This window comes from Oncorhynchus gorbuscha, linkage group LG03 (assembly GCF_021184085.1).
Source record: "Oncorhynchus gorbuscha isolate QuinsamMale2020 ecotype Even-year linkage group LG03, OgorEven_v1.0, whole genome shotgun sequence".
Classification (NCBI taxonomy): Eukaryota; Metazoa; Chordata; class Actinopteri; order Salmoniformes; family Salmonidae; genus Oncorhynchus; species Oncorhynchus gorbuscha.
In genome coordinates this window covers 4104307-4125165 of record NC_060175.1, presented here as the reverse complement: position 1 = coordinate 4125165, position 20859 = coordinate 4104307, and the positions used below count along the sequence as shown (strand labels likewise).

At 42.4% G+C, this 20859-nt stretch overlaps 3 protein-coding genes across 5 annotated transcripts in view; all 3 read right to left on the bottom strand.

Annotated features, from left to right (window-relative positions):
- Nucleotides 1–8765, bottom strand: part of pxk (PX domain containing serine/threonine kinase) — a 72274-nt gene extending 63509 nt beyond the window's left edge. Inside the window, exons 1-4 of one of the 2 annotated variants that reach the window (XM_046338523.1) lie at nt 8327–8765; nt 7954–8072; nt 373–423; nt 91–138 (exon numbers count right to left, since the gene is read on the bottom strand). In XM_046338523.1, the coding sequence (XP_046194479.1) occupies nt 91–138; nt 373–423; nt 7954–8055 (201 nt within the window). In that variant the 5' untranslated portion in view covers nt 8056–8072; nt 8327–8765. Of the gene's footprint in view, nt 1–90; nt 139–372; nt 424–7953; nt 8290–8326 lie in introns of those variants that run through there. The other variant, XM_046338530.1, reaches the window with a different exon arrangement.
- Nucleotides 8766–8879: 114 nt separating this feature from the next.
- On the bottom strand, nt 8880–10019 carry LOC124024739 (hydroxyacyl-thioester dehydratase type 2, mitochondrial-like). The gene has a single exon (XM_046338536.1). The coding sequence runs from the start codon at nt 10017–10019 to the stop codon at nt 9438–9440; it is 582 nt and encodes a 193-aa protein (XP_046194492.1). The 3' UTR covers nt 8880–9437.
- A 35-nt stretch (nt 10020–10054) lies between these two features.
- rpp14 (ribonuclease P/MRP 14 subunit) lies at nt 10055–20621 on the bottom strand. Of its 2 annotated transcripts, none has more exons than XM_046338541.1 (6): nt 20541–20621; nt 20054–20172; nt 19645–19729; nt 13503–13579; nt 10257–10335; nt 10055–10162 (listed from the first exon to the last, which is right to left on the bottom strand). In XM_046338541.1, exons 2-6 carry the CDS (start codon nt 20143–20145, stop codon nt 10106–10108), a joined length of 390 nt encoding a protein of 129 aa, XP_046194497.1. In that variant the 5' UTR covers nt 20146–20172; nt 20541–20621; the 3' UTR covers nt 10055–10105. The 2 variants fall into 2 exon arrangements, with proteins under 2 accessions (XP_046194497.1, XP_046194496.1); XM_046338540.1 differs by having other exon boundaries at nt 20476–20593.
- Between the last annotated feature and the right edge of the window lie 238 nt (nt 20622–20859).

Below are 20859 nucleotides of genomic sequence, written 5' to 3'. Positions count from 1 at the left end.
AATAGGGTGCCATTTGGGACCCAGACAGATGTGGTGTGGGAAAAGGCACTTGTGACCTCTTTGTACCGGTGGAAGTCAAGCCGCACTTACCAACAAACTGCTATTCAGCATATCAAAGTCGCTGTATCGCTTTATGACCTGCAACAATAAGAAACAGGTTGAATTGTGGGTAGAAAAAAAACAACCAAAGGCTTCTTTCTTGAGGTTGAGAGAGCTCAGTCAAAAAAAAAAGGTGAAAATAGATTTCTAATCTTATTTACAGTACAACATGAAAATATGTTATGTTGAAGAACAAAAAGTCTAATTGAGGCAGATAGTTTGAGGTAAGGTTGAGGTTTAAAGTAGGCTAAAAAAACATATATTCTTATTTACCTGCCAACTGTTTTCTGTACAAACACCCCTTTGTACTCGAATGATGTATTCCTGGACAAGAAATGAAAAAGGAACAGGAAATGATTATTTGTGATATGACTTATCAAAGCTATTCATCTCATATGTAGATCCTAGATTATATATATATACATATATATATATATATATATATATATATATATATACACACACACACACAGTTTAAATCAGAAGTATACATACACTTTAGCCAAATACATTTCAACTCAGTTTTTCCCTATTCCTGACATTTAATCCTAGTAAAAATTCCCCTATTTTAGGTAAGTTAGGATCACCACTTTATTTTAAGAATGTGAAAATGTCAGAATAATAGTAGAGAGAAGGATTTATTTCAGCTTTTATTTCTTTCGTCACATTCCCAGTGGGTCAGAAGATTGAATACACTCTATTAGTATCTAGCATTGCCTTTAAATTGTTTAACTTGGTCAAACGTTTTGGTAGCCTTCCACAAGCTTCCCACAATAAGTTGGGTGAATTTTGGCCCATTCTCTTGACAAAGCTGGTGTAACTGAGTCAGGTTTCTAGGCCTCCTTGCTCACACATGCTTTTTCAGTTCTGCCCCAAAAAATCCTATGGGATTGAGGTCAGGGCCTTGTGATGGCCACACCAATACTTTGACTTTGTTGTCCTTAAGCCATTTTGCCACAACTTTGGAAGTATGCTTGGGGTCATTGCCCATTTGGAAGACCCATTTGTGACCAAGCTTTAACTTCCTGACTGATGTCTTGAGATGTTGCTTCAATACGTCCACATAATTTTCCTTTCTCATTATGCCATCTATTTTATAAAGTGCACCAGTCCCTTCTGCAGCAAAGCACCCCCACAACATGACGCTGCCACCCCAGTGCTTCACAGTTGGGATGATGTTCTTCGGCTTGCAAGCCTCCCCCTTTATCCTCCAAACATAACGATGGTGATTATGGCCAAACAGTTCTATTTTTATTTCATCAGACCAAAGGACATTTCTCCAAAAAGTATGTGCAGTTGTAAACCGTAGTCCGGCTTTTTTATGGCGGTTTTGGAACAGTGGCTTCTTCCTTGCTAAGCAGCCTTTCTGGTTATGTCGATACAGGACTCATTTTACTGTGGATATAGATACTTTTGTACCCGTTTCCTTCAGCATCTTCACCAGGTCCTTTGCGGTTGTTCTGGGATTGATTTGCACTTTTCGCACCAAAGTACGTTCATCTCTAGGAGACAGAACACATCTCCTTCCTGAGCGGTATGACGGCTGCGTGGTCCCATTGTGTTTATACTTGCGTACTATTGTTTGTGCAGATGAAAGTGGTACCTTCAGGCATTTGGAAATTGCTCCCAAGGATGAACCAGACTTGTGGAGGTCTACAATTAATTTTTCTGAGGTCTTGGCTGATTTCTTTAGATTTTCACATGATGTCAAGCAAATAGCCACTGGGTTTGAAGGTAGGCCTTGAAATACATCCACAGGTCCACCTCCAATTGACTCAAATTATGTCAGTTAGCCTAAAGCCAGCTTATAAAGCCATGACATCATTTTCTGGAATTTTCCAAGCTGTTTAAAGGCACAGTCAACTTAGTGTAAACTTCTGACCCACTAGAATTGTTATACAGTGAATTATAAGTTAAATAACCTGTCTGTAAACAATTGTTGGAACAATTATTTGTGTCATGCAAAAGTAGATGTCCTAACCAGCTTGCCAAAACTATAGTTTGTTAACAAGACATTTGTGGAGTGGTTGAAAAACAGGTTTTAATGACTCCAACCTAAGTGTATGTAAACTTGCGACTTCAACTGTATATACATATATACATATACACACAGAGCTCCAACAGTACTGGGACAGTGACACACGAGTTGTTGTTTTGACTCTGTACGTCAGCACAAATCTCACATCCTCAAGACATGCTAACCTCTCACCATTACAATAACAAGGGAGGTTAGCATTTTATATCATACCCCCAAGACATGCTAACCTCTCACCATTACAATAACAGGAGAGGTTAGCATTTTATATCATACCCCCAAGACATGCTAACCTCTCACCATTACAATAACAGGGGAGGTTAGCATTTTATATCATACCCACAAGACATGCTAACCTGTAACCATTACAATAACGGGAGGTTAGCATTTTATATCATACCCCCAAGACATGCTAACCTCTCACCATTACAATAACAAGGGAGGTTAGCATTTTATATCATACCCCCAAGACATGCTAACCTCTCACCATTACAATAACAGGGGAGGTTAGCAATTATATCATACCCCCAAGACATGCTAACCTCTCACCATTACAATTAACAGGGGAGGTTCGCATTTTATACATCATGGTAGCACCCCATTAAGACATGCTAACCTCTCACCATTACAATAACAGGGGAGGTTAGCATTTTATATAATACCCACAAGACATGCTAACCTGTAACCATTGACAAATAACGGGAGGTTAGCATTTTATTATCATACCCCCAAGACATGCTAAAATCACCATTACAATAACAGGGGAGGTTAGCATTTTATATCATACCCCCAAGACATGCTAACCTCTCACCATTACAATAACAGGGGAGGTTAGCATTTTATATCATACCCTCAAGACATGCTAACCTCTCACCATTACAAAAACAGGGGAGGTTAGCATTGTTGGGGAAGTATGATATTTGTGTTTCTCTAACTTTCTGAAGCATCATTATTCACACGTCATTCAGGATTGGCCATAATCATGGTAGCACCCACATTAATGTAGAAATGTTACGAAACATATTATATTCTCATTAACATATTCTATTCTCAAGCATTTCGCTACACTCGCCTTAACATCTGCTAACCATGTGTATGTGACAAATAACATTTGATTTGATTAACAATAAAAGTGAATCCAAAAATGACACAATAGATAATTTACCGTTAATTTATATTATGCACAAAATAATCTAAAACACAACCAAAACAAACAGCAAATTCATCCATAAAGTTTATAGAGTCACAAGATTGATCTAGTCCGTCCTTCACTAAAAGCTTGATCTATTCATTCAGTCCTTCACTAAAAGCTTGATCTATTCATTCAGTCCTTCACTAAAAGCTTGATCTATTCAGTCCGTCCTTCACTAAAAGCTTGATCTATTCAGTCCGTCCTTCACTAAAAGCTTGATCTATTCAGTCAGTCCTTCACTAAAAGCTTGATCTATTCAGTCAGTCCTTCACTAAAAGCTTGATCTATTCATTCAGTCCTTCACTAAAAGCTTGATCTATTCATTCAGTCCTTCACTAAAAGCTTGATCTATTCATTCAGTCCTTCACTAAAAGCTTGATCTATTCAGTCCGTCCATCACTAAAAGCTTGATCTATTCAGTCAGTCCTTCACTAAAAGCTTGATCTAGTCAGTCCTTCACTAAAAGCTTGATCTAGTCAGTCCTTCACTAAAAGCTTGATCTAGTCAGTCCTTCACTAAAAGCTTAATCTAGTCAGTCCTTCACTAAAAGCTTAATCTAGTCAGTCCTTCACTAAAAGCTTAATCTAGTCAGTCCTTCACTAAAAGCTTGATCTATTCAGTCCTTCACTAAAAGCTTGATCTATTCAGTCCTTCACTAAATTCTCCTCCTGGAGACAAAGGCTTACTGAACTGATGGCCTACTTTTCTAGAAGAGATGAAAAAAGATACTTATTAGAAATGTTTATTGATAGGGCCTACTTTCTCCTAGCCTGGATCCATCATGAAATTATTTTGAATGATTTTCACTTCATCACTTCATGTGTTAGGAACCAGGAGTAACTTTCCCTGCCTTATGTGAGGCATGGTTAACTAAGATCAACTTGCCGTCGTCTCCTTGTCATGCCCGTCTCACGTGATTCCTCCGTGATGACGTTACTCCCACACAAAAAAAAACACAGAAGACAGGGATAAAAGGAGACGACGTAGAACAAGAAATACTAGAAGGGGTAAAGCCTCTCGGGAACATGGCAAGACTGTTCTAGTAGTTATATTTCGATAGGAGAGGACACAGTGGTCAGCAATCCTTCATCCGTCTCGACAACGTTTCACTCCAGTCACAATGTTCTATGATAGTATGTTTCACTGCATATTAAGTTAACCAGGGACATATTCATCTAGCAGTAGGCGTGCTGATCTAAAATCAGTGTTGCCTTTCAGATCAAAACGAAGAAGATTAAATGGAGAGGGGAGTCCTGATCCTAGATCAGCACTTCTACTCTGATACCTAGTATTCAAATAGCGTTCCCCCAAAATCATTCACTGCAACTGAAGGCAAACACTATCGGCCTGAGTGGGTCGTACTGTGCATACGTCTCAAAATGGCACACTATCCTCTATGTAGTGCACTACTTTTGACCAGATCCCCATAGGGTCCTGGACAAAAGTAGGGTACTATATAGGGTGTCATTTGGGACACATCTAAGGTCTGACAGGGTGACATGGTAGTACAGTAGCTGGAATAACACAAACCAAGGGTCCAAAGGTCTGGTTTAAACCTCACCAGGATAATCCACTGCGGGCCACTTAAACACCACTGAGCCTAAGCTATATGCCACTCACATAAACATTATTGTTCAATGTGCTAAAGGTGATACATTCAGGCTGGCGGCAAACTGTGGTACATCCCAGTTTAAAAACAACCACACCTGAGTGTATAATGAAGTCTCTTTTATTGACATTCAAATCCACATCAGATACGTCATGCCCATAGAGGGCACCTGCCTGTTTAAAAAACAACTACGTAAAAATACAATTCTGTAATAATACCAGCCACCTAGCAGTTTTATATAGTTGGCTTTAGCTAGCCCAGATAGGTTTCCGATAAACTAAGTTAGAGTAGCTAGCTTGTCTAACTATATTAGGTGGCATGCCTGCTGGCAATGTTGGTAGACTTCAAAAACGCAAGCAATAACTACATGTCCTTTCAATCTTTTACCCAGATTTTAGTAGAGACGCAGAGAAACAGTTTATTCTAACCCAGATTTTTTTAGCAGAGATGAAGAGAACGTTTATTTTATCCAGATTTTTTAAATACACCAGTCAGGACAGAGACAGCTCAAGAGCAGAGGGGGCTGGTGGGAGGGGCTATTGGACAGGCTCGTATTAAATGGAACGGTGTCAAACGTGGTTTCCAAATGTTTAACACCTTCCATTGCGATGCGGCTGTCCACCTACAGCTCCTCCCACCAGCCTCCTCTGCTCATTAGGTAGAAGATAAGCAGATAAAGATAAAACAATGATTATGGCTCTAGATTGGTCTTTGAAAAAGGATAAATAAAAATGCTAACCACAAGTTCACCGGATTGTGGAAAACTAGATAAAGGGTGTCATTAGCAAATACCCTTAAAAGTACCAAGCCATTCTCACGTACTTTGTGCCCCCAAAACTATTTATTTGGGGTGCACGACGGCCCTGATTCAAATCCATATTATCTAGTTAACTTAAGGTAGCCTACATGGCTATCATTTCACCCCGACTTTACCCAAACACAATTGTATCATCAATATGTGGCATTTTGTCTACCAGTAACGTTATTTACACCGTTTGGCAGTGTTTATTGTGGAAAGACTCAACAAAATGACTGTAAAAAGGAAACCTCTCAACCATCAACATGACTATTTAGCAAAAGCTCCCCCACACACACATTTACATTTAAGTCATTTAGCAGACGCTCTTATCCAGAGCGACTTACAAATTGGTGCATTCACCTTATGACATCCACACACACACCTTTTATATGCGATACATTACATTTTAGTTAGGGTTTAGCTAACAGCTGTCATTATCTAAAAAGACAAGAACAAAAATAGTTATTTGGTGAGTTAAAACGTTTACTTGTTTTTAACTCTTTAAAAACGGTAACCCATTTCCGTAAATGACTTTATTATACCCCTGAGCTAAACTAGCTACAGTAGCTATTGAATAGTTAGCAGCTGAGCTAAACTAGCTACAGTAGCTATTGGATAGTTAGCAGCTGAGCTAAACTAGCTACAGTAGCTATTGAATAGTTAGCAGCTGAGCTAAACTAGCTACAGTAGCTATTGAATAGTTAGCAGCTGAGCTAAACTAGCTACAGTAGCTATTGGATAGTTAGCAGCAGAGCTAAACTAGCTACAGTAGCTATTGAATAGTTAGCAGCTGAGCTAAACTAGCTACAGTAGCTATTGAATAGTTAGCAGCTGAGCTAAACTAGCTACAGTAGCTATTGAATAGTTAGCAGCTGAGCTAAACTAGCTACAGTAGCTATTGAATAGTTAGCAGCTGAGCTAAACTAGCTACAGTAGCTATTGGATAGTTAGCAGCAGAGCTAAACTAGCTACAGTAGCTATTGAATAGTTAGCAGCTGAGCTAAACTAGCTACAGTAGCTATTGAATAGTTAGCAGCTGAGCTAAACTAGCTACAGTAGCTATTGAATAGTTAGCAGCTGAGCTAAACTAGCTACAGTAGCTATTGAATAGTTAGCAGCTGAGCTAAACTAGCTACAGTAGCTATTGAATAGTTAGCAGCTGAGCTAAACTAGCTACAGTAGCTATTGAATAGTTAGCAGCTGAGCTAAACTAGCTACAGTAGCTATTGAATAGTTAGCAGCTGAGCTAAACTAGTTACAGTAGCTATTGGATAGTTTGCAGCTGAGCTAAACTAGCTACAGTAGCTATTGGATAGTTAGCAGCTGAGCTAAACTAGCTACAGTAGCTATTGGATAGTTAGAAGCTGAGCTAAACTAGTTACAGTAGCTATTGAATAGTTAGCAGCTGAACTAAACTAGCTACAGTAGCTATTGGATAGTTAGCAGCTGAGCTAAACTAGCTACAGTAGCTATTGAATAGTTAGCAGCTGAACTAAACTAGCTACAGTAGCTATTGGATAGTTAGCCAGCTGAGCTAAACTAGCTACAGTAGCTATTGAATAGTTAGCAGCTGAGCTAAACTAGCTACAGTAGCTATTGGATAGTTAGCAGCAGAGCTAAACTAGCTACAGTAGCTATTGAATAGTTAGCAGCTGAGCTAAACTAGCTACAGTAGCTATTGAATAGTTAGCAGCTGAGCTAAACTAGCTACAGTAGCTATTGAATAGTTAGCAGCTGAGCTAAACTAGCTACAGTAGCTATTGGATAGTTAGCAGCTGAGCTAAACTAGCTACAGTAGCTATTGGATAGTTAGCAGCTGAGCTAAACTAGCTACAGTAGCTATTGAATAGTTAGCAGCAGAGCTAAACTAGCTACAGTAGCTATTGAATAGTTAGCAGCTGAGCTAACTATCCAGCTGACTGTCAAAATGTCAACAGCAGCAGTTTCATTAATTAACAAACGACCTGGTTGATCAACACTTTCCAAACACGTCGTTACAACAAAACACTAAAACCACCGTTAAAAAAAATGTTAAGAGATCAACAACGAAACTGGGTTTATTTTATTTTTATATATATATATAAATAAATAAAATTTATAGAATATGGTCTGACGTCCATAAAAAACAGTTTTGTTTGTTAATCTTCACCGTGATAAATTGAGTTAGGTAAACTACTTCCTACGGTTTGTGTCCACTTGCCCGGTCGAAGCAGACTCACCGTGTGAGATTGTAGATTTTGGCTGGCCTCGATCAGTGCTGTAAGGGCCACCGTATCATCCAATAGTACCCTTCCCGTGGACTGCTTCTCCAAAAACGCCATCCCGGTGCCCCCGATCACTAACGAACCAAACGATAAAACACCTTCCGGTGTGAAACCAAAGCAGATGGACGTGAAGTCAAAACTAGCCGATTAGATAGCAGAGTATTTTAGTTAGAAATGAGGACAGGAAGGGCAGGGTTGACACTTGACAGAATAGATTCCCCCCCGAACCTCCTACATTTGCTTACAGCTGCACTGGGGTCAGACCGACTTCCCGTTTAGATTAAAACAAGGACTGAGCCAACGCGAGATATGAATCGTAAAAACCTACCTCAATACAAGGATGAGAAGACTGAAAAACGGCGAAAAAAACAAGAAGTTGTTCGATCTTTTTCGGTGAAACAGTTGGGATAATGGGACCATTTGGAGTACAACACATTTCTCAAGACATACTTTCTTGCATCGACACTGCCGTGTTTTAATCTGAACAGGAAATCTGTCTGACCCCAGTGCAGCTGTACACCAGTGTAGGAATCTATTCTGGCTCGGTTGGCACAGGATGGCTGTGTCATCAGACCAAATTCAGGATTGGTAATGGGTGCTCGTAACTAATACATAGCTGCCTGCAGATACCCGCCCCCAGTCCAGGGGTGGAGACAGCCAGATGGTCGGTTTGTTTCATTTCACAAGAAAGGTTTGGCCATACATTTGGTAATCAGATTAGGAAATACATTTCGAATAAGTACAACAATTGGTTTTGAAAGATCTATGAAGTGTATGTCCATGTGTGATTATTCACTATAATTGTGTTTATATTTATCACTAAAGAAACAATACAGCATGCATAGTAGGCAACCTTGAAAATGCTTAGATGACATTAGGAATTCAGATGTGCCTATATACATTGACCTAGGTCTTTATTATGTAATTTATTTCCAAAACAGCTAAGAAGGATCTTTGATCGAACAAAAGTAGCCTCAAATTCAATAAATCATCATTTCAACTAAGAACATTGTACGCAATTATTTGTAATACAAGAGCACAAGACCATGTAACACTTATGTGAAAATTATGAACAAAACGAGGATCATTCCAGTGCCACTGATTTAGCAGGCATTTGTCAGAAGATGCTTCGGAGGTAGTCCCACAACAAGACACTACCTCTGAGCTGTTCCTAGAGGGGTGTGAGACGGATAGATCGTCTATCACACAGGTACTCAAGCCAAACAAACATAAAAGGATCTCCAAAAAGCCAGTTAAACAAAAGTACAGGTTTGCAGTACAACATATTTTAAATCCCTGCCGCCAGAACCAAATCTCACGTTAGCTCAAGTCTGTCATGTCAAGAGAGACTACAATATATCCACCAACTAGCCTCAAATACAGTCCGCTTGTGCTAACATTCCACCCCTTCTCTGTTTGGCATAACAAGGAGTAGAATGTTAGCACAGACAGACTGGATTTGAGGCTACAATATTCCCTCCAACTGTCATCATCATCCTCATCATCATCACGCCCTTGGTTGCTGATCCTCTGGCATCATGATCATGACCTCCCCCCTCCATGACCACTTTATCTTTGACGGAGCAGGTCACTGCGATGAAGGCGAAGGACATCTTTATCTTCTTCACCTCGGCTTCAGCCAGAACCTCCTCCCCGATGTACAGAGGCGCCGGGAACCTGATTTCCTGGTACAGGAAGATACAGCCGCTCCCCGGCAGCTTGGTCCCCAGAATGGCCGAGATCAGTCCGTTTATCAGCACGCCGTGGACGATGGGCGTCTCGAACGACGTGGTCTTGGCATAGGTCGGGTCCAGGTGAATGGGGTTTACGTCCCCGGTGAGCTCGGCGAAGACCGCCACGTCCCTGGCGCTGAAGGCCTTGGTGAGAGAGGCCCGCTCCCCCGACATGGAGGTGACGTGGCTGGGGTAATGTAACCAACGGCAGGGGGCCCCTGGCCCTTTGAATGCAGTTAAGAGCTGCATAGTTGAAATTAGAGCACAAATGTTGTTTACTAAAGACATTTCTGAAAATGAAGTTCATTCTAGGTATTGTTTTGTCTTCACAGTGTTATGGGTCACTGTGTTGATTCAAGAACCAACAGCTCTGCTCAGTCCAGCTCCAGCTCACGACTATTCCCAGACAGAGTTAACAGGAAAGGTGATACCTAGGAGGGGGGGGGGGGTTTAGTTTTGATACAGATGTTTACATTACGCAGCAGGGTTTGGTCAATTCGAATTAATAGGCAGTCAGTAGTTTACCTGAGTAACTCTGCAAAAGCACAGTTCATTCTGATAGAATCCCAACAGTGTCAGGGCACTCCACAACTTCACCAGACCACTGAAAGAAACAAAACAGACCCAGTCACATCCTCTAAAGAAGGAATCTCCAACCCTATTCCTGGAGAGCTACCCTCCTATAGGTTAACTCCAACCCTGTTCCTGAAGAGCTACCATCCTGTAGGTTTTAACTCCAACCCTGTTCCTGGAGAGCTACCCTCCTGTAGGTTAACTCCAACCCTGTTCCTGGAGAGATACCCTCCTATAGGTTAACTCCAACCCTGTTCCTGGAGAGATACCCTCCTATAGGTTAACTCCAACCCTGTTCCTGGAGAGATACCCTCCTATTGGTTAACTCCAACCCTGTTCCTGAAGAGCCACCCTCCTATAGGTTAACTCCAACCCTGTTCCTGAAGAGCCACCCTCCTATAGGTTAACTCCAACCCTGTTCCTGGAGAGCTACCCTCCTATAGGTTAACTCCAACCCTGTTCCTGAAGAGCTACCCTCCTATAGGTTAACTCCAACCCTGTTCCTGAAGAGCTACCATCCTGTAGGTTTTAACTCCAACCCTGTTCCTGGAGAGCTACCCTCCTGTAGGTTTTAACTCCAACCCTGTTCCTGAAGAGCTACCCTCCTGTAGGTTAACTCCAACCCTGTTCCTGAAGAGCTACCATCCTGTAGGTTTTAACTCCAACCCTGTTCCTGGAGAGCTACCCTCCTATAGGTTAACTCCAACCCTGTTCCTGAAGAGCTACCCTCCTGTAGGTTAACTCCAACCCTGTTCCTGGAGAGCTACCCTCCTGTAGGTTTTAACTCCAACCCTGTTCCTGGAGAGCTACCCTCCTATAGGTTAACTCCAACCCTGTTCCTGGAGAGCTACCCTCCTATTGGTTAACTCCAAGCCTGTTCCTGGAGAGCTACCCTCCTATTGGTTATTTTGATGTATTTTTTGTATTTTCTCCCTGAATTTTGATCTCTTCTCATCACTGCAGCTACGTAACGGGCTCGGGAGGCGAAGGTGGAGTCATGCGTCCACCTTAACACCCACCTGCTTAACCCGGAAGCCAGCCGCACCAACATGTCAGAGGAAACACTGTTCAACTGACTACCGGGATAGCCTGCAGAATTTTGCCCAAGACTTGCATGCGGGGGTAAATGTATACGGCCAGTTAGTTACAGGGCTCCGGGCAGCCGAGCGGAAATGGAGGAAAACTCGCCTCTCTGCGGACCTGGCATCCTTTCACTCCCTCCTCTCTACATTTTCCTCCTCTGTCTCTGCTGCTAAAGCCATTTTCTACCACTCTAAATTCCAAGCATCTGCCTCTAACCCTAGGAAGCTCTTTGCCACCTTCTCCTCCCTCCTGAATCCCCCCCCCCTCCCTCTCTGCAGATGACTTCGTCAACCATTTTGAAAAGAAGGTCGACGACATCCGATCCTCGTTTGCTAAGTCAAACGGCACCGCTGGTTCTGCTCACACTGCCCTACCCTGTGCTCTGACCTCTTTCTCCCCTCTCTCTCCAGATGAAATCTCGCGTCTTGTGACGGCCGGCCGCCCAACAACCTGCCCGCTTGACCATATCCCCTCCTCTCTTCTCCAGACCATTTCCGGAGACCTTCTCCCTTACCTCACCTCGCTCATCAACTCATCCCTGACCGCTGGCTACGTCCCTTCCGTCTTCAAGAGAGCGAGAGTTGCACCCCTTCTGAAAAAACCTACACTCGATCCCTCCGATGTCAACAATTACAGACCAGTATCCCTTCTTTCTTTTCTCTCCAAAACTCTTGAACGTGCCGTCCTTGGCCAGCTCTCCCGCTATCTCTCTCTGCATGACCTTCTTGATCCAAATCAGTCAGGTTTCAAGACTAGTCATTCAACTGAGACTGCTCTCCTCTGTATCACGGAGGCGCTCCGCACTGCTAAAGCTAACTCTCTCTCCTCTGCTCTCATCCTTCTAGACCTATCGGCTGCCTTCGATACTATGAACCATCAGATCCTCCTCTCCACCTTCTCCGAGTTGGGCATCTCCGGCGCGGCCCACGCTTGGATTGCGTCCTACCTGACAGGTCGCTCCTACCAGGTGGCGTGGCGAGAATCTGTCACCTCACCACGCGCTCTCACCACTGGTGTCCCCCAAGGCTCTGTTCTAGGACCTCTCCTATTCTCGCTATACACCAAGTCACTTGGCTCTGTCATAACCTCACATGGTCTCTCCTATCATTGCTATGCAGACGACACACAATTAATCTTCTCCTTTCCCCCTTCTGATGACCAGGTGGCGAATCGCATCTCTGCATGTCTGGCAGACATATCAGTGTGGATGACGGATCACCACCTCAAGTTGAACCTCGGCAAGACGGAGCTGCTCTTCCTCCCGGGGAAGGACTGCCCGTTCCATGATCTCGCCATCACGGTTGACAACTCCATTGTGTCCTCCTCCCAGAGCGCTAAGAACCTTGGCGTGATCCTGGACAACACCCTGTCGTTCTCAACTAACATCAAGGCAGTGGCCCGTTCCTGTAGGTTCATGCTCTACAACATCCGCAGAGTACAACCCTGCCTCACACAGGAAGCAGCGCAGGTCCTAATCCAGGCACTTGTCATCTCCCGTCTGGATTACTGCAACTCGCTGTTGGCTGGGCTCCCTGCCTGTGCCATTAAACCCCTACAACTCATCCAGAACGCCGCAGCCCGTCTGGTGTTCAACCTTCCCAAGTTCTCTCACGTCACCCCGCTCCTCCGCTCTCTCCACTGGCTTCCAGTTGAAGCTCGCATCCGCTACAAGACCATGGTGCTTGCCTACGGAGCTGTGAGGGGAACGGCACCTCAGTACATCCAGGCTCTGATCAGGCCCTACACCCAAACAAGGGCACTGCGTTCATCCACCTCTGGCCTGCTCGCCTCCCTACCACTGAGGAAGTACAGTTCCCGCTCAGCCCAGTCAAAACTGTTCGCTGCTCTGGCCCCCCAATGGTGGAACAAACTCCCTCACGACGCCAGGACAGCGGAGTCAATCACCACCTTTCGGAGACACCTGAAACCCCACCACTTTAAGGAATACCTAGGATAGGATAAGTAATCCTTTTCACCCCCCCCATTTAAGATTTAGATGCACTATTGTAAAGTGACTGTTCCACTGGATGCCATAAGGTGAATGCACCAATTTGTAAGTCGCTCTGGATAAGAGCGTCTGCTAAATGACTTAAATGTTAAATGTAAATATGTTACCTGTTGTACACACGGAGCACGCCTGTTAGTGTGCTCTCATCAAACTTCAACAGATCAAAAGGGAAGGCACCTCCAACCTAAAACAGAGGACAGAAGTTGACCAAAAGAATGTTAATCGATGTTTTCAGCTCAGACTATACTAAGGGAATTCCAAAGTGAGCTTGAATAACCCCACCCCCAGGCTAATCAACTAAAAATAACCCCACCCCCAGGCTAATCAACTAGAAATAACCCCAGGCTAATCAACTAGAAATAACCCCAGGCTAATCAACTAGAAATAACCCCACCCCCAGGCTAATCAACTAGAAATAACCCCACCCCCAGGCTAATCAACTAGAAATAACCCCAGGCTAATCAACTAGAAATAACCCCAGGCTAATCAACTAGAAATAACCCCACCCCCAGGCTAATCAACTAGAAATAACCCCACCCCCAGGCTAATCAACTAGAAATAACCCCACCCCCAGGCTAAATGCGAACAAGGATTAAGTGTCCAGTGAGAGAGACTGGAATGGGACATTAACAACTCTTAAATCAATGGAAACGGAAGATAGCAACGAATAAAGTGCTGCAAATAGCGATGTAATATGAAGAACAACCTCAATCCCCTTGACATGAGGAATACAGAGTAATGAGAGGCACTCTGTACATTACATCTATCAACGTTCAAGTAACAGACACATCTCAACATCAACTGTTCAGAGGAGACTGCGTGAATCAGGCCTTCATGGTCAAATTGCGGCATACAACTACATTTAGCTTATTTTGTTAAGTTTATATTAACATTCATTGTCATATCAGGTTGCTACAGCGATCCAAAGAATCATAGAAAATATGGTCAATAAGACACCCTCCCCTCAGACCAGCAAGTTTTCCATTTCCTGCTCACTGCTCTCTGTGACAATGAATACTAAAGCAGACTACTACTAAAGGACATCAATAAGAAGAGACTTGCTTGGGCCAAGAAACACGAGCAATGGACATGGAGATTTTTGGTTCCAACCACCGTATCTTTGTGAGACGCGGATCTCTGTCTTAGGTCAGTTAGGATCTCCACTTTATTTTAAGAATGTGAAATGCCAGAATAATAGTAGAGAGAATAATTTATTTCAGATTTTATTTCTTGCATCACATTCCCAGTGGGTCAGAAGTTTACATACACTCAATTAGTATTTGGTAGCATTGCTGTTAAATTGTTCAACTTAGATCAAACGTATTGGGTTGCTTTCCATAAGCTTCCCACAACAAGTTGGGTGAATTTTGGCCCATTCCTCCTGACAGAGCTGGTGTAGCTGAGTCAGGTTTGTAGGCCTCCTTGCTCGCACACGCTTTTTCAGTTCTGCCTGCAAATTTTCTATAGGATTGAGGTCAGGGCTTTGTGATGGCCACTCCAATACCTTGACTTTGTTGTCCTTAAGCCATTTTGGCACAACATTGGAAGTATGCTTGGGGTCATTGTTCATTTGGAAGACCCATTTGCGACCAAGCTTTAACTTCCTGAAGTCTTGAGATGTTGCTTCAATATGTTGGTAGAGCATGGCGCTTGTAACGCCAGGGTAGTGGGTTCGATCCCCGGGACCACCCATACGTAGAATGTATGCACACATGACTGTAAGTCGCTTTGGATAAAAGCGTCTGCTAAATGGCATATATTATTATATAATATATCCACATAATTTTCCTCCCTCATGAAGCCATCTATTTTGTGAAGTGCACCAGTCCCTCCTGGAGCAGTGGCTTCTTCCTTGCTGAGCGGCCTTTCAGGTTAATGTCGATATAGATACTTTTGTACCTGTTTCCTCCAGCATCTTCACAAGGTCCATTGCTGCTGTTCTGGGATTGATTTGCACTTTTCGCACCAAAGTACGTTCATCTCTAGGAGACAGAACGCGTCTCTTTCCTGAGCGGTATGACGGCTGCATGATCCGATGGTGTTTATACTTGCGTACTATTGTTTGTACAGATGAAAGTGGTACCTTCAGGCATTTGGAAATTGCTCCCAAGGATGAACCAGACTTGTGGAGGTCTACAATTATTTTTCTGAGGTCTTGGCTGATTTCTTTAGATTTTCACATGATGTCAAGCAAATAGGCACTGAGTTTGAAGGTAGGCCTTGAAATACATCCACAGGTCCACCTCCAATTGACTCAAATTATGTCAGTTAGCCTAAAGCCAGCTTCTAAAGCCATGACATCATTTTCTGGAATTTTCCAAGCTGTTTAAAGGCACAGTCAACTTAGTGTAAACTTCTGACCCACTAGAATTGTTATACAGTGAATTATAAGTTAAATAACCTGTCTGTAAACAATTGTTAGAAAAATTACTTGTGTCATGTGTAACAGTATAGCTTCCATCCCTCTCCTCGCCCCTACCTGGGCTCGAGCCAGGGATCCTCTGCACACATCAACAACAGTCACCCACGAAGCATCGTTACCCATCGCGCCACAAAAGCCACGGCCCATGCAGAGTAAGGGGAACAACTACTTCAAGGTCTCAGAGCGAGTGACGTCACTCGATTGAAACGCTATTAGTGCACACCACCGCTAACTAGCTAGCCATTTCACACCGGTTACACATGCACAAAGTAGATGTCCTAACAGACTTGTCAAAACTATAGTTTGTTAACAAGAAACTTGTGGAGTGGTTGAAAAACAAAGTCAATGACTCCAACGCAAGTGTATGTAAACTTCCGACTTCAACAACATTCAGTACACTACTACTATTTTATTCCCCTGCCGTCTTTATGCTCCGGTTGTAATGGATTTGGTTAAGTGTGTTTGGAATGGTTTACTTTAACCCGGATCGATACCGTATTTCTCCTGCATACCGCCTGCCACTCCAAGCCCTGCTCCCCGTCACTCAAGGAGAGAACAGTTGTTCGTAGTGACGATACGTTTGATACCGGAGCCCCGAGGCATGCGGCGAAATCGCTAAGCAGCAAACTTCGAAGCAGTGTGCCGATGCTTGTATCACTTTGTCAGGACAACGTCGTCAATGATGTCGGGAAGCTTCGTTTGATCACGTCCTGTTTCAGACCGTGTGTTGCAAAACGATAGACCCAACTTATTTTGCCGTTGTTTCCGATGCTCTCTTCGATTCCGAGCTGCTTTCCAAACGCCTACCTCTACTGGACACCGCGATTACAAATATATTTAAAATGTTGTACATAACGTTTCACATGACCGGTAGTTTAGCAGATTAGTTCCCTATTCTATGGGACATTCAGAGACATGAGGGTATGAGGTCGAATCCTGTTGTAGGCCCACTGTTTTGAAAATTGTTATTGTTACTGTTATTGTTACTTTCTGCAGTGTTGTTCTAATAACTTGTTTTATTTAGTATAAACTTTTATCTTAAGCATCCTAAATAATGCCATAGACTCAGTTTTTTATTATAGAGTAAACTTGATGGCAAAAAAAGGGAAGAATGGTGTAAGATGAGAACCTGAGATTCCAACTAATTATAGGCTCCTAAAGCCAACGACTTCAACTCCGCTACGGAGTTTTGAAGCAAACAGATGGGGGAGAAAATTATATTTATCTGATAATCGCACGCTGATATATTGTTGACCAGCAGATGTCAGTAATGTGCACTGAACAGATAATGAAGTTACGCCACAATTTGGTGTAAGCACCGAAGCCTTCAGAAAGCCTTGGTTTCCCATCACTAGTTGTTAGACCGCGGAGTCACACGCAATTTTTTGTGGTTCTCTCTGTCGGCATGGTCAGACAGATGCAACAACATATTGGTGACATGCTGCTTTCCACCAAGCAGCTAATTTGTCTTTTCATACTAAGTTGTGGCTAAAATAAATCTTGTTAGCCGCTAATGCTATATCGCTAGTTAGTTGGCTAGCTAGTTAGCTAAATGTACTAAGAGTCTAGCTAGCTAATACAGCCTGGTGCCAGTGCTGGTGTCGGCCTCGATCAGCATGTTGTTTGTGCAACGGTATCTTCTAAATACTGTTGGAATAGGCAAAGTATGAATATGTTAGCTAGCTAGCTACATGAAGCAAGAGAATGTTTAATGCAATATTTAATTAGGGTCACCTGTTGATGTTCTGTCCTTGAGCTGTTTTTGTCTATTAATCTTCTGCATTGTGTAATGTTTTGTATGGTCCCCAGGAAGAGTAGCTCCTGCTAATGGGGATCCTAATAAAATACCCGGAAACACTGACCAACACTTTGGTTCCTACCCTGTCAACATTTCCTCTCTGGCTTATTCATTCATTATCATGGCAAACCACAATGTATTGAAGGTTCTGCCCACTATATTCCAACTATAGAATTACAATATTCATTCTCTTTCCATTATTTAAACAGTTCAATTATAACTAGGCCTAGATGTTTTGCCAATATCATCCAGCCTGTCGTGGCAGTGTGGAAATGATAACAAAAGCGCAGGAAATAAAAAAAGGGTTGTCCCTGACTAAAATAAATTATTGGTCGACCGAGAGTCATCGGTTGTTTCGACCAATCAATTGGTCAAAATGTTAATTTTGTATTTCTCCATATATAGACATCCTGTGTTTAAATCAACTATATGCACCGAGCTTGTATTATGCTTTCAGTGTTGCTGAACCCGCAAAAATAATTTCTGACCTTTAAAGTTCTGTTACCGAAATCCCTCATTTGTTTAGGACAAACCTTCCCTATTCCCTTAACCCTTCCTCTTTACGTGACACATGTAAGCATGGAATGCATGTGACCAATATGGCCTGACCTATAGCCTATCATAAACTGGTTATAACAAACTCTAAAACACGCGACAACAAAATAGATGCAGATGCAAATAAACTCGAAACGGGGGGAATGTTTGATTGAGGTAAAAGGGGAAGTCAGATGTTTGTAATAAATGTGACTAGTTGTGGAAAACACTGGCGATGAAGAAAAAAGGTAAGGAAGAAGGTTCATATTATGTCAAACAGGTGCTGTTAGATTACAACAATGTGTCTGACTACTTGGCACAATGTAAACACTAAATACCAGAGTCTGCAGTCAGTTGTTTTCTAAAGGGGGGGGGGGGTTACAGCAAAGACTAAACACAGTCGCATGCCGACATGCAACGGTGTATTCAAAGGGTGTTATTTTAAAACAAACGCTTGATTGCATTTCAAATCCCGAATGACTCGTATGCTGTGTGTTATGACATGAACGATTGGTTGACTGATACAGTAGCCCATATAAGATCTGAAATATAGGCCACAGGGTAGCCTAGTGGTTAGAGCGTTGGACTAGTCACCAGCAGGGTAGCCTAGTGGTTAGAGCGTTGGACTTGTCACCGGAAGGTTGCAATTTCAAACCCCCGAGCTGACAAGTTACAAATCTGTCGTTCTGCCCCTGAACAAGGCAGTTAACCCACTGTTCCCAGGCCGTCATTGAAAATAAGAATTTGTTCTTAACTGACTTGCCTCGTAAAATAAAGGTAAAATATATATAATAAAATTACAGTATTAAGATGGAAACAGGATGTGCTCTTCGGCCTACAGTTCGATGGTGGTTATACAAGGCTGCTATACTAAAGCTTACAAAATGATAATTAACATCACTTATCATAATAATAACAATAACGAGATCAAGAAAAAGTTTAGAAATGTGATTTTTTTGGGGGGGACAATTTGGAACAGCGTAAACACTAAATAAATTATAAGTAATACCAGGCGCTGTTCTAACAGGGAGAGAGAAAAAACATGTAAATACAGCACAAGATTAAAAACAGACATTTGTTCAATTGTTTATCAGACGTTGTTTTTGCTTGGGTGCTCATGGAATTATTAGGATATTAAACAAACAGGCAACACAAGCAGGATCAGTCTTATTTCTGTAGCTAGATAGAGATGAATCCTTTATAAAGTCAGGCACATTTTACAGTTAGGCAACAGCGATCGCTATCCAACACAGGAGAACGTGCATTTTTGATCAAATAAATATATACACTGCTCAAAAAAATAAAGGGAACACTACAATAACACATCCTAGATCTGAATGAATGAAATATACACCGCTAGCTGCCCCAGTTATTCAAATACATACAAAAATACCATCAAGACTGATATGATCATTTTGATTGTCCAGCTCTAATCCATATGGATTTGTTCTGTTTCATTTCAGTTCGGATCCAGTCCGGCCTAGCTTCACTTTACCTCTCCATACAGGTCCCTGAGGCCAGAGACGATGAGCTGCTTCACTTGGGCTGCACTGAGTCTGGTGCTTTCATTCTCCAACACTCTGAGGAGGAAAGGGTTCAAGAGGTCATGAATTAACGTGTTTACTATGAGTTCAAATCAAATCTTTGTGAATCCTTACTGCAGGGTTCGAAATGCACACACAGCACAGAGTAGTTTGAAAGTGAGTTGTGAACACCAATGCCACCTCACAGTTGTTTGTCTAGTGTGTACTCTACTCGGGGAAAGGAGTTGTTCCTGACCACGTGACCAGATCAGATAAAAACTATAGGGCCTCGGGAAAAGAGGCAGGAAGTCAATTGAAAAATAAACATTTAGCATCAAATGGGGGAAAAAAAAACTTTGATCAAGTTTTGGTGACACTTACAGGGAGATCCTCATATAGTGGTAAACGGATGTGTTTTTGTACACAAGTCGCTCATAAGTCGCAGGTTCGTCCTGTATGTCTGCGCGCCGCATTCTATTTGGCTACGAGCGTCGGGTGTCCTTCAAAACAAAACAAAAAGTAGCAGTACCGTTAAAACTACTATGGTCTGACAATGTAACGTTAAGTCACTATCAAAGGTGATATACAAGTTGGCGATTCAATGCATTGCAACGTGTAGGTAATAATGATTGAACGTTATGCACAGTTCGCTGTTGCAGAAACCTGGATCTGATGAGGCTAACGTTAGCTAGCAGCTCAGCTAACTAGCCAACTACTGAGGTTTGACATGGGCCTAGCTAAATATCTGAAATATTATATTGGTTCTTGATGACAGAATCGTTTACTGTACTTTATACACTCACCAACTGCGTCAACCTGTTGCTGCTGAATCCACTTTAACCAAATGTAAATGTAATAATAAACTTGCCTGTTGATAAGTGCTTGACCCAACGTGACTGACAAAACGTGCTTGTCCTGAAGCTACGCATGCGCAGAACATGTACATTTTTGTAAACAGCGGTAGAACTTAAATTAACTCCTCCCTCTTAAACCCCATTGGATAAGAAGGTCAGAGGGGCGGGACTTCGGGCTTTCAATTCAAGGGGCTTTATTGACATGGAGAAAAATATGTTAACGTTGCCAAAGCAAGTGAAGTAGATAATATACAAAAGTGAATTATACATGCAAGCTTTCTCATCCTATGGATTATCAAATCAAATGTATTTATATAGTCCTTCTTACATCAG

What these genes read in the sequence shown, in the direction of transcription:
- LOC124024739 (XM_046338536.1), bottom strand. Translation starts at nt 10,019, where the DNA reads ATGTCTTTAGTAAACAACATTTGTGCTCTAATTTCAACTATGCAGCTC.
- rpp14 (XM_046338541.1), bottom strand. Translation starts at nt 20,145, where the DNA reads ATGCGGCGCGCAGACATACAGGACGAACCTGCGACTTATGAGCGACTT. An exon ending in CACTATATGAGGATCTCCCT is followed by an intron (nt 19,730 to 20,053) that starts GTAAGTGTCACC and finishes TTTCCTCCTCAG; the next exon opens with AGTGTTGGAGAATGAAAGCA. An exon ending in GCTTTTGCAGAGTTACTCAG is followed by an intron (nt 10,163 to 10,256) that starts GTAAACTACTGA and finishes CCCCCCTCCTAG; the next exon opens with GTATCACCTTTCCTGTTAAC.